This window comes from Haliotis cracherodii, unplaced genomic scaffold (assembly GCF_022045235.1).
Source record: "Haliotis cracherodii isolate W230 unplaced genomic scaffold, xgHalCrac1.p SCAF_15, whole genome shotgun sequence".
Classification (NCBI taxonomy): Eukaryota; Metazoa; Mollusca; class Gastropoda; order Lepetellida; family Haliotidae; genus Haliotis; species Haliotis cracherodii.
Window position 1 is genome coordinate 4,013,104 of NW_027266270.1, and position 14,866 is coordinate 4,027,969.

Here is a 14,866-nt window from a genome sequence, read left to right on the forward strand (position 1 = left end):
TTAGCATGATGCAATTATGGAGTTCGACTCCTTCAAACCAGTGTGCACACTTTGTATACATCTATCCCTCCACAAACTCCAAAACTATTGGTTTCAATTCTGAAGCGACTGTTTTACATTGCAGTTTAAGGCTACACCAATGCACTATGTAAATATCAACCCTGAACTTCGAAAACCAGTAGCTGAGAGCATGAGCAACCTCCCGTTATTCAGGACACACGTACCAGGTCAAACCCTCGCTAGCATTTCAGCTCTATGACAGTGGACCAGACAACCAGAAACCAGCCATGATAGAAACAGTCCACTAGTCCTCATAAGGATAACATACTAGTATAGCAAAACCCTTAGGGATAATTTCTACTAATCCTTATGATACCTATTAGGCAGTTTGGCAAGGAGTACAAGGAATTTCTGACGCTGACCAGTGACTGATATTATGAGCAATGTCCTACACTAGAGTCTGATGATTCACCATCGGCCATATCACTGAGCCTAAGCACCCAATCCATTCAGTCGCCTCTCACAGCAAGATTAGCTTGATGGGTATCTGTTTAACCCCAAATTGCCACAGCAGATGAGAGTAGTCAGCAAGAATTGGGTTCTGGGGCCTATTCTTCCCACGAATTTCCATAGAGGGTTTATGAAGTATAATTACTGTAATCCATTAACACTTTCTCTGAAGGAAATATTGGTCATCAGTTTGACGAGATAATACTCTGTCCCTACCAACTTATCCTTCAGCAGTATGACAACATAGAATCTCTTAGACTACCCTTAACATCTAATCTCTAAATATAAAATATTCCAAGATATTTTTGTTAAATTGTCTCCTAAAATGAAATAGAAATGAGCCAGAAAATTGTTATTCTCAGAGTGAGTGAGTGAGTATGGTTTTACGCCGCTTTTAGCAATATTCCAGCAATATCATGGCGGGGGACAGAAGAAATGGGCTTCACACATTGTACCCATGTCGGGAATCGAACCCGGGTCTTCGGCGTGACGAGCGAACGCTTTAACCACTAGGCTACCCGACCGCCCTGTTATTCTCAAAAGAATACTAACATTACCAAAGTATTGTATACTTGCTTTGGAGGTTTTCTATAATTTTGTTTCAGGGTCTGGATGAGAGACAAAGACTTAGCTCACCTGGTTTGACAAAGCCCCAGACTCATCGTCATCATCTGATGATTCCTCTCCTGATGAATCGTTGAGGCGAGCCTGGTCCGGCACTGGAACAACCAACAGGTAAGTGTAAGTAGTGTATAGCCATCAATGCAAGTGGAAATGGTCAAAGTCATCTTCCCGAGGCAAGCGTGTCCACTTGCCTATATCAAAGTCTAGTTTCCACCCTTGCCATTTTAAGCCATCTTTTCTGTGCCATGTAGGAGTGGACTATCACACATATGGCTCGTCCAATCAGAGAATGTTTAACAAAATCAATATCTGTGTTCCGAAATGTGGTTACTGCTATGGCTACAGCCATTGTCTGTTGAATTTACTCAAAGAAGCTAAGTTCAATGTTTTCAATCAACTCACCTTAGTATTTTTATATATTTTGAGTGCAAGCTTCATTGAACGCTTATCGCAGTAACTATTGAGCAGTTTCTATCGCTGCTCTGGGGTCTGTAGGAGAGCCTCGTTCTTCCACACCAGCAATGAAATATTGAGTTGCCAGAGGGTAATGTCTCGAAGACGTCCATGGCGGCAGACTCACCTCCCACTGTGCTGTTCCTTCCCTCGGCAGAGTTGGACACCTGGTGGTAGCACGTGAGGCACACTCGCAGCGGCTTCGACGACTGCTGCGGCATCATCAGTCGCTTGTTGGAGCAGGCGTTGCACACCAAGATGCCGCACTTCCGACAGTGATGCTGAAACATGACACACACAGAGTGAAAACAGCAGACAGGACAGAACGCATACTGACTTCTGTCAATTTTTAAAATAAAATGGCTGCCTGCATCTCCTCAAATTGGCTAATTTGACAGTTTTTTCAAATTCATTACAGAAAGTCTTGATAAAAAAACAGGCTTATTATGAAGATAAAACAATGAGAAACGCACAAGAAACTGATATTAAGACAGCCCTCTAAGTAGCGATCATTTTGGTTGCATAATGCGACTTAAAATTATGATTGGTGACCTAAATTTTTCTACTGCTTGCCACTTGGCTGCCTAAAAGACAACAATGGTGGCAATATTTGTTTAAGATATTTGTTGGCTTTTAAAACTTAGGTTTGGCTCCTAAAATATTCATGAGAGGAGCCGCATGACTCCCTAACAAAATAACTAACTTAGAGGACTATAAGATGGCTTCTGGAATATTGTTAACTTCCATCACATATACTGATAAGAAACTCTTTTCCATGGCATGTCAACATATGGTTCTGTGGACTGTTTACATATCATCTATAGATTCATCAATCTCCACAATAAGGGAGGGACCTTGCCAATGAATATTCTGAAGAGACTTGGGATTTCTCCTAGAGACTGGAAATATTTTGGTCACTGCTCAAAACATCAAAATTTTCTCTCTGAAGAGGAGCCGAACAATTTCAAGTTTTTTACAGCATTTTCATTTTGTTCAAGGACATCCTGTTTGTCCAGGGAACTATATTTTTTTTCATTTTATCTCAGGACAAAATGTCTTTGTTTTTTGTTTTTTCGCACAAGCACTGATTACATTTGCTTCAGTGGACACTGTTTCAATGTGACAGCACCTACCCTTCTGTTGACAATGGAGAATTCCGACTTGCGGCAGTGCATGCAGGTCCTGGCCTCGGAGTCCGGCACCCACACCGGGGAGTCGTCCCTGGAAGTCTGGGTAATACCACCTGGTTGGTAGAAAACCTTCGTATTTCACGCATCAACAAATACTGAATGGATGTCTGCTGCTTCATATTAAGAACCTTTAACCTTTTCTAAAAAAGTTATTTCTAAACTGTCCAAATGAAGAAAAAAAGGGATGTGAGTGTATTTTATTTCACTTGGCACATCTTCTAAATGCTATGCTAAACTCACACTTTGTTACACAGGCAAATGGGGAAACCACTTATAATGCTAACAGTTTTACATAAAAGGAAAACTGAAATTATTTAACTTTCTTAATACTTTAGCTACGGATAAAAACGTTCACACAACATAAGGCGGGATGAATGGTGTGTAGACATCCTGATTTATATATATATTTATATATTGTGTCTCCACACTTACAAGGCATTCCCCTGATAAATAAAATAAAAGAAGTTGCTATCAAAAAAAGTGTCATGTTCTCCCAACTTCTAAATGCCTATCATAGACTTCATCATAATGACAATATGTTAGGCTAAAGAAAATAATAGTCTTAGTTCTCAGGCACAGTCCGCATCATCATAAAGTCTGCTGCATGTTTCGTTTTTATTTCCATTTAAAAAAAATATAAAAATCCTTATACTTAAACACAATGTGATCCAATATAGCACACAGTTACTTCCCTTACATGCACACTACTTTACTGTGCATCACATGTTATGGTCATGGCGGCAATAGGAGTTTGCCAGCCTGCACTATATTTTCAAAAGTCATTGCCTGAGAACCAATAGTTAAAAATAAATTTAAGCCTTGGTGTGTTAGGTCTCTTCTGACAACCACTAATGACGTCATACAGTGCTCTGATGTGGCACAACCAGGACGACATTCCTCCTTAGATAAACAAGAACTCACGCTTTACAAGCAGATCGTTGACACACTTCCGGATGTGAGCCATCCATTCCTTCTTTTCCGTGACCGTCGCTGCGTACACTGTGAAGGACTTCTGTGGACTGATAACGTTCCAGCCATTGTGCAGCTCTACAACAACAAACACATCATCTTTAATCACCTTTGTGCTAGAGTGAGTGAGTTGGGTTTTACACCAATTTTAACAGTATTCCAGTCATATTGCGACATGTCAGCTTAATGTGGGAGGAAAGCCCGGAGTGCACTTTGGTGAAACCCTAGAGCACGGGTATGGTGCTGACAAACCTAGAAACATCGGGGTGAACTGGAAGCGAACCCGCTATCATAGGTTTCTAGTATGCCCAAGGGACGCAACTCTGTGAATTGTGGCACCTTAAACGACTGCCCCCCCACCCCCCAAGCTAGATTGGATGTCTTTACATCAGTACTGCAGCCAAACTGTTTCCTGTGTTTGGATTCTATCAATTACTATTGGGGCTTTCACTACTGCAATAGTTTTAAAATAGTAGTAGACCGACTTTAAGGCTTCATAATTATACAATGAATTGAAGAAGTCATCATCTTTGTAAATCAACACACAGGATAGTGAAATTTTCCAACACAAAATTATATTATATGACTAATTGCAACTACTTATACTATCAATAGCTATACATACTAATGACAATACCATTGGCATTTTATATTCCTATTGATATAGTACAATTGTAGTTTAAACAATTGCAAAACATTGATAGTTTGATATATCGGTAGACTCTTCCGGAAATTCAAAACAGACAGATGGGCAACCTAACCACGTATCACACACCCCCCTCTGTATCTCCAGGGGTCACACTGAGGTAAACCTACGCTAACCCCGGGATCCATTCCCATTGATCTCACAATTACAAACTATCACGAAAACAACATGAATGGATCCAGGGTTTAGTATAGAGGATGGTACCAGCCCAAATAGTGATACTTTATAAAACCACCCAAATAAAACCCTCAATGTGCCTTTAACATTCGGCAAATTGGTTCAGGATAAATATTAAGCCAACAAATGGCAGCAAGAAAATGTGGAACAAATCCGTACTATATCAGGTTATGCTATATATGCTATATCAGGTGTGTGTCTGCTTGCACTAGACCGGACTGATGCCGATTTATAGTGCTAGCTCACTGAGATACCATGCCGCAGTTTAACATGAATACCCCACTCAGACACAGTATACTGACTCCAAGCCGACCAGTCGGCCAGACAGGGTAACAACAAGTACCATCTTTTAACGTCTTTTGGTATGACGCGGCCGGGGATCGGACTCTGGGCCTTCCGCTCTCCGGGCGGACGCTCTGCCACTGGACCACGGAGGCGGTCTTTGATGTAAACAAACAGGAGAAAGTTTGTTTTTAGTGATAAACATTACGATATACTTTTCTGCTTGTGTTAGTTTTGGCGACAAAAATAAAGGTCCACAAATATTTACTGCCGTTTTGAGTTTAAATGAAATGTCAGTAATGATGGTGACCCAAGTGTTCACCACATCCATGAACGTTCCGTCAGTGTACAGAGTAAGAATGCAAAGTATAAGTCCTGTGGTTTTTGGTTTGTTTGTGCAACGCCTCACTCAGCAATATTCCAGCCATATGATGGTGGGCTGTAAATATTCAAAATTGGAACAGACTATCCAGTGATCGATATTGCAAACAAGGATCTACATTGTCAGGTACGATGTAAGTCCTGTAACCATGGTAAAATGTTGCTATGACCCTCACCTCCTTCATCCTCCACGTTGTCCAGCTTGATGTCCTCCAGTGGGATGATGTGCTGTTTGTTGTACTGAAACACACACAGAAAACTGTTAAACATACGCCGCCTTTAGAAATATTCCAGCAATATCACGGCGGGGGACACCAGAAATGGACTTCACACACTGTACCCATGTTGGGAATAGAACCTGGGTCTTCGGCATGGCGAGCGAACGCTTTAACCACCAGGCTACCCAACCGCCCCTGTTATCATATTAATTATCATCATGAAAGAATTACATTCCAAAACAGAATGAGAGAGCGAGCATGGTTTTACGCTGCTTTTAGCAATATTCCAGAAATGAGCTTCACATCTTGTACGCATGTGGGAAATTTAACCTGGGTCTTCGGCATGACAAGTGAACTCAAATCACCAGGCTAACCCATTGCCCCATATTACTCTTAAATAAATCTGATTGGCCAGTTGCTGTAATGTAAGCCAGTTGCCATCTTGTAAAAACCCATACATGGATATCATGATGTCATAATGTTTGATGTGATGTCATGTTCACTGGCCGTCCGTCTGTCCTGTGGGATAATTATACTCGGTGCCCATAATGAGTGAGTGGGTTGGACAGTATTCCAGTTATATCACGGCATGTCAGCTTAATGTGGGAGGTAAGCCTGCAGTACTAAAGGTCTTAGATGTTTACAACTTTGGTGAAACTAATGAGCATAGTAAGGTGTTGACAAAACGTCAGGGTCAATTTGAGATTCAAACTTATCATCACAGGACTCTGTCATACCAAAGGGAGGTAACTGCAAAGCGAAATGCAATGTCTTGATACTGAGTCAACTGATCCCCCACCCCTTAAAGAGATACACAGAGGACACTGGGTAACCACTGGGGAACTTCAGAAGTTGAATCTCATCTGTTGTCTGTTGGATGGACTGATGTTGCTGTTTGTTGTTAAACGCCGCACTCAGCAATATTCCAGCAATATGTTTGTGGTCTATAAATAATAATTCAGTGATTGACATCATGAGCATCGATCCACGCAATTGGGATACATTGACATGCATCAACCAAGTCAGCGAGCCTGACCACCTGATCTCGTTAGTCGCCTCTTACGACAAGCAAAGTCGCCTTTCACTGCAAGCATGGGTTGCAGAAGACCTATTCTACCCTGGATCTCCACGGGTTCGTTTGAATGGAAAAGAATAGGTCCAAGTTGTTACCTTTTTCTTATGAATGAGAATATTTCCATAGACGAGGACGTCATTGAAGAGGAAGAACTGCCTGGACTTGGGCTTCCTGCGACACATCTTGGTGAGCACACCCTCTCCAACCAGCACGCGACCAGGGACGGCTAGCGGCTGAAAACAACATCAGTCTCACAGGAACAACTCTACAGCCAGCAAAACAACATCAGTCTCACAGGAACAACTCTACAGCCAGCAAAACAACATCAGTCTCACGGGAACAACTCTAAAGACAGCAAAACAACAATAGTCTCACAGGAACAACTCTACAGCCAGCAAAACAACATCAGTCTCACAGGAACAACTCTAAAGACAGCAAAACAACATCAGTCTCACAGGAACAGCTCTACAGCCAGCAAAACAACATCAGTCTCACATGAACAACTCTACAGCCAGCAAAACAACATCAGTCTCACAGGAACAGCTCTACAGCCAGCAAAACAACATCAGCCTCACATGAACAACTCTACTGTCAGCAAAACAACATCAGTCTCACGGGAATAACTCTACAGCCAGCAAAACAACATCAGTCTCACATGAACAACTCTACTGTCAGCAAAACAACATCAGTCTCACAGGAACAACTCTACAGCCAGCAAAACAACATCAGTCTCACATGAACAACTCTACTGTCAGCAAAACAACATCAGTCTCACAGGAACAACTCTAAAGTCAGCAAAACAACATCAGTCTCACAGGAACAACTCTACAGCCAGCAAAACAACATCAGTCTCACATGAACAACTCTACTGCCAGCAAAACAACATCAGTCTCACAGGAACAACTCTACTGCCAGCAAAACAACATCAGCCTCACATGAACAACTCTACTGTCAGCAAAACAACATCAGTCTCACATGATCAACTCTAAAGACAGCAAAACAACATCGGTCTCACATGAACAGCTCTACAGCCAGCAAAACAACATCAGTCTCACATGAACAACTCTACAGCCAGCAAAACAACATCAGTCTCACAGGAACAACTCTAAAGACAGCAAAACAACAATAGTCTCACAGGAACAACTCTACAGCCAGCAAAACAACATCAGTCTCACAGGAACAACTCTAAAGACAGCAAAACAACATCAGTCTCACAGGAACAGCTCTACAGCCAGCAAAACAACATCAGTCTCACATGAACAACTCTACAGCCAGCAAAACAACATCAGTCTCACATGAACAACTCTACAGCCAGCAAAACAATATCAGTCTCACAGGAACAGCTCTACAGCCAGCAAAACAACATCAGCCTCACATGAACAACTCTACTGTCAGCAAAACAACATCAGTCTCACGGGAATAACTCTACAGCCAGCAAAACAACATCAGTCTCACATGAACAACTCTACTGTCAGCAAAACAACATCAGTCTCACAGGAACAACTCTACAGCCAGCAAAACAACATCAGTCTCACATGAACAACTCTACTGTCAGCAAAACAACATCAGTCTCACAGGAACAACTCTAAAGTCAGCAAAACAACATCAGTCTCACAGGAACAACTCTACAGCCAGCAAAACAACATCAGTCTCACATGAACAACTCTACTGTCAGCAAAACAACATCAGTCTCACATGATCAACTCTAAAGACAGCAAAACAACATCGGTCTCACATGAACAGCTCTACAGCCAGCAAAACAACATCAGTCTCACATGATCAACTCTACTGTCAGCCAAACAACAATAGTCTCACAGGAACAGCTCTACAGCCAGCAGAACAACATCAGTCTCACAGGAACAACTCTACTGCCAGCAAAACAACATCAGTCTCACAGGAACAACTCTACAGCCAGCAAAACAACATCAGTCTCACAGGAACAACACCTATGGTAAAGTATGGGAGTTAAGATCATCTTAGCACTAAGATCGCTTTGTTGAACGGGACCCAGGAAGTCATCAGTGTTGGATGAATGTGAGTTTTGTTGGAGGCTGAATATTTTCATTGAGGATTTTGGGGACACACAGTGAGTGATTTTATTATTTGGGTAAAACCTTAGGCCAGATGTTTATTTCAAGTATTTCTTGGAATAAATCAGGTTTTTTATAAAAATCCCAGACAATCAAATGGTAGGTCGATAATCACTATTCCTAAACAGGTTAATCCCTTATTCAAAATGTGCTTATTCTAATAGAAAAACTATTAGGTTTGGATCTGGCACAAACAAACCTTATTGGAAGGACAGGAAAGTGAATGATCTTTCGGCATAAACAATAAAGTGTCAATCTTCAGATTATCTCAACCACTAACACACACAAAAAAAAAATTTAAAAATAAAAGCTTGATTTCAGCTTACCTGACCAGCCGTCCCAAAGCACTGTTCTACACATGTGATACGCCTGGCGTTGGCTTCGGAGTTCACTGAAATAAAGTACACCATATGAGTACGCCATGTTCACAGGATGGTCATTTAAAGAGCCTGAGTTCCAACATGCATGTGCATGTGCGTGTGCATGTGCCCGTGTGCCTGTGCGCATGTGCGTGTATTGCACACCTACCCGGGGGATCACCTCTCAAGGTTTTAACTTGACCAATGAATAAAACCAGCAGTCCAGGGGACCCTCAATAATTCATTTAATATGAAGTTCCCACAAAGTAAAAAAATGATGTAGACTGCAAGATTTGATAATTACCTGAACTACAGGTACTTTAAATTTAATGTCAAGAATTTGGTACAATGAATGTCCCTGTGCATCCTGGGGGACACACCATATATTTTATCTGTATCCATTCTATATATTTGTGCGTACTGAACGCACACTTCTTGCGTCATGTAAAACCCTGACCTCACATCGACATATTCACGCTGAAAATAATCACAGTATGATATGGATTCAAAACAGGCCTATAAGGAAAGGGAAGTAACTCTTCCATGGATACCCCCCGTGATATTGCTCGAATATTGCTAAAAGCGGCGTAAAACCAAACTCACTCACTAACTCACTCTTCCATGGATACTAAGATCAAGAGGCTGAGTAAATTCAAATTGAGGCAAGGATATTTTTCCTACACAAAAATTCACTATAAATTTGAAAAGACCACAAGATCATAACTGATTGACTATGTCAATCTGTGATTATCAACTTCTTAATTAATCATCATCATCACCATCAATAACGTATCAAGCCTGAACTGTATTCCAGTTAAATTTCCAAAAGGACATTATGTGTTCAATACCTTGGCTCGGTGATAGATCACCGGAGCACCCAAACAACACCACCTGAGGCAGGGTACAAGAAATAAGCCAGCCATCACTCAAACCTTTCACACCCACCTTCAATTATTGCTTTCCAAAGTTCATGCTTTGCTAATGCCCGAGGGATCAATAAACAAATCATGCTTCAGTGACCTCATAATGACCAAATTATGCTCAGTGACCTTGACCTCATAACGACCACTCCTGGAGAGAGAGGTAGGTGTGTGCATGCATCTTAATAGACTTTGTGTGTATGTGTGCACGTGTGGCATTCTTGTGTGTTTCAATTGTATTTATTTACTTCAGTACAAATTCAATTGGCAATCAAACAAACTGAAGCATGTCAGCTCATGTTTGCTTTTTTATTATTAATTACTAAGAGTGGCATAAAAGCACATACATTCACTCACTCACTCACTCACCAATAGTTTTAACATCTGGGGGTGTCTTGTATGGTATAACTATAAGCCCATACTTGGTTCTAAGTAACATTTTCAGCAAATTTTAGCATAATTACATATGTACCAGACCACACAGAATTTTACTCGATTTGGACTTTGAACTAGGGGCATAAAATGCAGCATTCATATTCCTAAGAAATATTTGTTTTCCTCTGAAATGAATAAGCCTGGCAATCTGTCGTCATGTCTACCTGTAGGTAGGAAATGTACAGAGCGCAGGTAGTGCAGGTAGTGCAGGTAGTGCAGGTAGTGCAGGTAGTGCAGGTAGCATGCTTGCAATGGTAAGTGTGCCAGTGATACCCCCATCACCACCTCATCTACACTGAAAGTGACCCGTGAAGACCTGGGGAAGAATAGGTCTTCAGCAACCAATGCTTGCCGTAAAGGCTACTATGCTTGTCGTAAGAGGTGACTATCGGGATCGGTCGGTCAGGCTCGCCGACTTGGTTGATGTATGTCGTCGTATCCCAATTGCGTGAATCGATGCTCATGACGTCAGTCACTGGATTGTCTTGTCCAGACTCTATTATTTACAGACCGCCGTCATATAGCTGGAATATTGCTGAGTGCGGCATTAAACAACAAACTAACAAACACTGAAAGCTGGCAAATGTGTCCGACAAATGGAACAGTCCTGTCAAAAGTAGCCAGGACCAATGACTAGAATCACAATATCACTAGATTCAGGTCACACACAGCGGTCACAAGACATCAATGGGAAAAGTTAAGCAGCTTGGCACTTTCTAGATGGTTAGTGCAGCAGAAGCTGAAAGACCAGGATAGACTGACATAATCATAGTCTATTAAATCTTTTATATCATACAATACATTCCTCTCCCTAAATTTAAAACAAATAATTTTCCTGATGCTGATTTTGCATATAAATCTAGATGGTTTTGTTTTCATAAAATAGATATAGCCTACAACCATGTTGCAGGTCTAATGATCACTGCTGTACAATTAGATAAGTAACAATGGAAGCAGTCCTTCAAGGTGAGCCTTCATAGAACAGTCAAACACTGTTGTGTCAAAGCTGAAGGGTCCTACTTAACTACATCAAGTTATCCGAGATTCAACAAAACTAAAAATGATGAAAAAAGAAGGAATATGCAGGGACGAATGTTTTACCTCGAGAACCATAAGTTTGACACATCAAAGTTCGACACAACTGTTTGACTGTATGTGAATCTTGAGACCTGTGATGACTTTGGTAGCTACAACAAACGCTCAGCTTTCCGGGAGAAAGGGTGTATTCTCTTATTACATGTAAATACACTCGGTCAAGTGCAGTCGGCAGCCATGTGGTCTGCTAACGCACAACACACACACTTCCGGCGCTGTTACACGTGCGCACTCATTTATCTAGATACATCGTATGGATAAAGCGAGTGACTGGTTATATGTTTTTAAACGCCTACAAGACCCCTTTTCAAAGACGTCCATATGTCAAGGCATTTTCTAGACAAGACAGCCAAATACAAGGCCTCCTTCAAGTTTCTGCGAACCACTTGGAAACTTTCCAAATTTGGTTATTCAAATGAATACCTTAACCACATGACTTTGGGATACAGAACTGGTTTCTGTTTATGCTCCTGTGGGAGGAATTCATCAACATATTTAACAGGGACATAAAGCTCTAGCCAGTCGAATTTCCTTCCAGTTACTCAAAACCCACACGGTCTGTCGGTAAACTTAAATTACAAGGAAGGATCACACTGCCTCACTTGAAAATATCAGAAGTAAAAGTTGCCGAAAACTTTGAATACATCAAATTAGTGATATGGCCATTTTTTCAAACATCAACACAAAATCTAACTATGAGCCGAGTGTAAGACCATGTGATTGTGCTGATTTACATCCCCCTAGTGAAGCAACTGATACTGATTATGAAACAGGTCAACACAGGAAATGACTTCCACTGATGAACAGAACAGTGACCCGATTTCTGGGGAAAGTCCTGTATGAACACATCGACAAATGACAGCTGCAGTGAGTGACCACTGAGACTGTGTACTTCTCAAGGTGATCGCAAACATATAGTCACATCATTTGATAACCGTGACCGCAAAAACAGGGTCACATCATTTGATACTCGTAATTGCAAACACAGGGTCACATCATTTGATACCCATGATCACAAACAGAGTCACATCATTTGATTCCCATGATCGCAAACAGTGTCACATCATTTGATAACCGTGACCGCAAAAACAGGGTCGCATCATTTGATACTCGTAATCGCAAACACAGGGTCACATCATTTGATACTTGTAATCGCAAACACAGTGTCACACCATTTGATAACCGTGACCGCAAAAACAGGGTCACATCATTTGATAACCGTGACCGCAAAAACAGGGTCACATCATTTGATACTCGTTATCGCAAACACAGGGTCACATCATTTGACACTCGTAATCGCAAAAACAGGGTCACATCATTTGATAACTGTGACCGCAAAAACAGGGTCATATCATTTGATACTCGTAATCACAAACACAGGGTCACATCATTTGATTCCCATGATCGCAAACACAGTGTCACATCATTTGAATAGGTCTTCAGCAACCCATGCTTGCCGTAAAAGGCAAAGAGGCGACTAACAGGATTTACATCCCCCTAGTGAAGCTACTGATACTGATTATGAAACAGGTCAACACAGGAAATGACTTTCACTGATGAACAGAACAGTGACCCGACTTCTGGAGAAAGTCCTGTATGAACACATCAACAAATGACAGCTGCAGTGAGTGACCACTGAGACTGTGTACTTCTCAAGGTGATCGCAAACATAGGGTCACATCATTTGATACCCATGATCACAAACAGAGTCACATCATTTGATTCCCATGATAACAAACAGTGTCACATCATTTGATAACCATGACCGCAAAAACAGGGTCACATCATTTGATACTCGTAATTGCAAACATAGGGTCACCTCATTTGATACCCATGATCACAAACAGAGTCACATCATTTGATTCCCATGATCGCAAAAAGTGTCACAGCATTTGATAACCGTGACTGCAAAAACAGGGTCACATCATTTGATACTCGTACTCGCAAACACAGGGTCACATCATTTGATGCTTGTAATCGCAAACACAGTGTCACATCATTTGATAACCGTGACCGCAAAAACAGGGTCACATCATTTGATAACCGTGACCGCAAAAACAAGGTCACATCATTTGATACTCGTAATCGCAAACACAGGGTCACATCATTTGACACTCGTAATCGCAAAAACAGGGTCACATCATTTGATAACTGTGACCGCAAAAACAGGGTCACATCATTTGATACTCGTAATCACAAACACAGGGTCACATCATTTGATTCCCATGATCGCAGTCACAGTGTCACATCATTTGAATAGGTCTTCAGCAACCCATGTTTGCCGTAAAAGGCAAAGAGGCGACTTACAGGATCGGGTGGTCAGGCTCGCTGATGCATGTCATCGTATCCCAATTGCATGGATCAATGCTCATGGTGTCAATCACTGCATTGTCTGGTCCAAACCTGATTATTTACAGACCGCCATCATATAGCTGGAATATTGCTGAGTGCGGCATTAAACAGTAATCAACACCAAACAAACAACAAACAAAACATTTGAGGAGCAAACACTTTAACCACTAGGCTACCTCCTGCCCCACATTGTATACAGACCACATGTTGAAACTAAATTCAAATCTGACTCCAATTTGAATTCAAAACAGTCAAAGCACATCGCATTTTCGAAAATAAGGTGTGTCCTGAGGTCCTTGATTGTTGCTGTATTTGACCCGTCAGACCTTATCATCACTGTCTGACGATGAACCTTGACTCTGAGGCATAATTTAGAACACTAACAGTTGCAGTCATGAAACCTCCACACAGATATATGGCCGCTGCATTTCACACATGTGAAACCTCACATTTGGTTTCAATTTGAAAAGGCACAATGTTGAGAAACCCTAGGATAGGACGGACCAACACTTACACGACATGTAGATAGTATCCCAGGACGGACCAACACTCACAAGACATGTAGATAGTATCCCAGGACGGACCGACAATCACACGACATGTAGATAGTATCTCGGGACGGACCAACATAGATACTGTCCCCTGCTCTCCAGGAAGTATTTATGAAATAAATATGTGACAGCAGGGTAAAACACGTGATGATGAGGAAGTCAGACCTGATAAAAGCTGTAAACTATACAGAAACAGCAAGTGTGGGTGACAGGGTTGCATAATCATACCCGTTTAACTTTGCAGTGTATGAAAACACACCAGTAAAACCAGCCAACATGTAAGCAGGTTTTAAGTTTGTATGTTGCTTAACGCCACACTCAGCAATGTTCAAGGTAAATGAGGGTAGTCTGATATAATCGAATCTGGACAAGACAATCCAGTGATTGACATCATGAGCATTTATCTACATAATTGGGATATGACATGCATCAACAAAGTCAGCGAGCCTGACCACCCGATCCCGTTAGTCACCTCTTAC

General features: G+C 41.5%; 1 protein-coding gene across 8 annotated transcripts in view; it reads right to left on the minus strand.

The window, feature by feature from the left end:
- The window catches only part of LOC139462179 (pleckstrin homology domain-containing family F member 2-like), a 47,632-nt gene that overhangs the window by 9,500 nt on the left and 23,266 nt on the right, over positions 1–14,866 (minus strand). For 6 of the 8 annotated variants that reach the window (XM_071243731.1, XM_071243730.1, XM_071243727.1 and 3 more), the window contains 7 exons: positions 9,002–9,066; positions 6,681–6,818; positions 5,469–5,532; positions 3,699–3,824; positions 2,721–2,830; positions 1,715–1,868; positions 1,147–1,229 (listed from right to left, as the gene is read on the minus strand). In XM_071243731.1, the coding sequence (XP_071099832.1) occupies positions 1,147–1,229; positions 1,715–1,868; positions 2,721–2,830; positions 3,699–3,824; positions 5,469–5,532; positions 6,681–6,818; positions 9,002–9,066 (740 nt within the window). Of the gene's footprint in view, positions 1–1,146; positions 1,230–1,714; positions 1,869–2,720; positions 2,831–3,698; positions 3,825–5,468; positions 5,533–6,680; positions 6,819–9,001; positions 9,067–14,350; positions 14,440–14,866 lie in introns of those variants that run through there. The other 2 variants (XM_071243732.1, XM_071243726.1) reach the window with 2 other exon arrangements.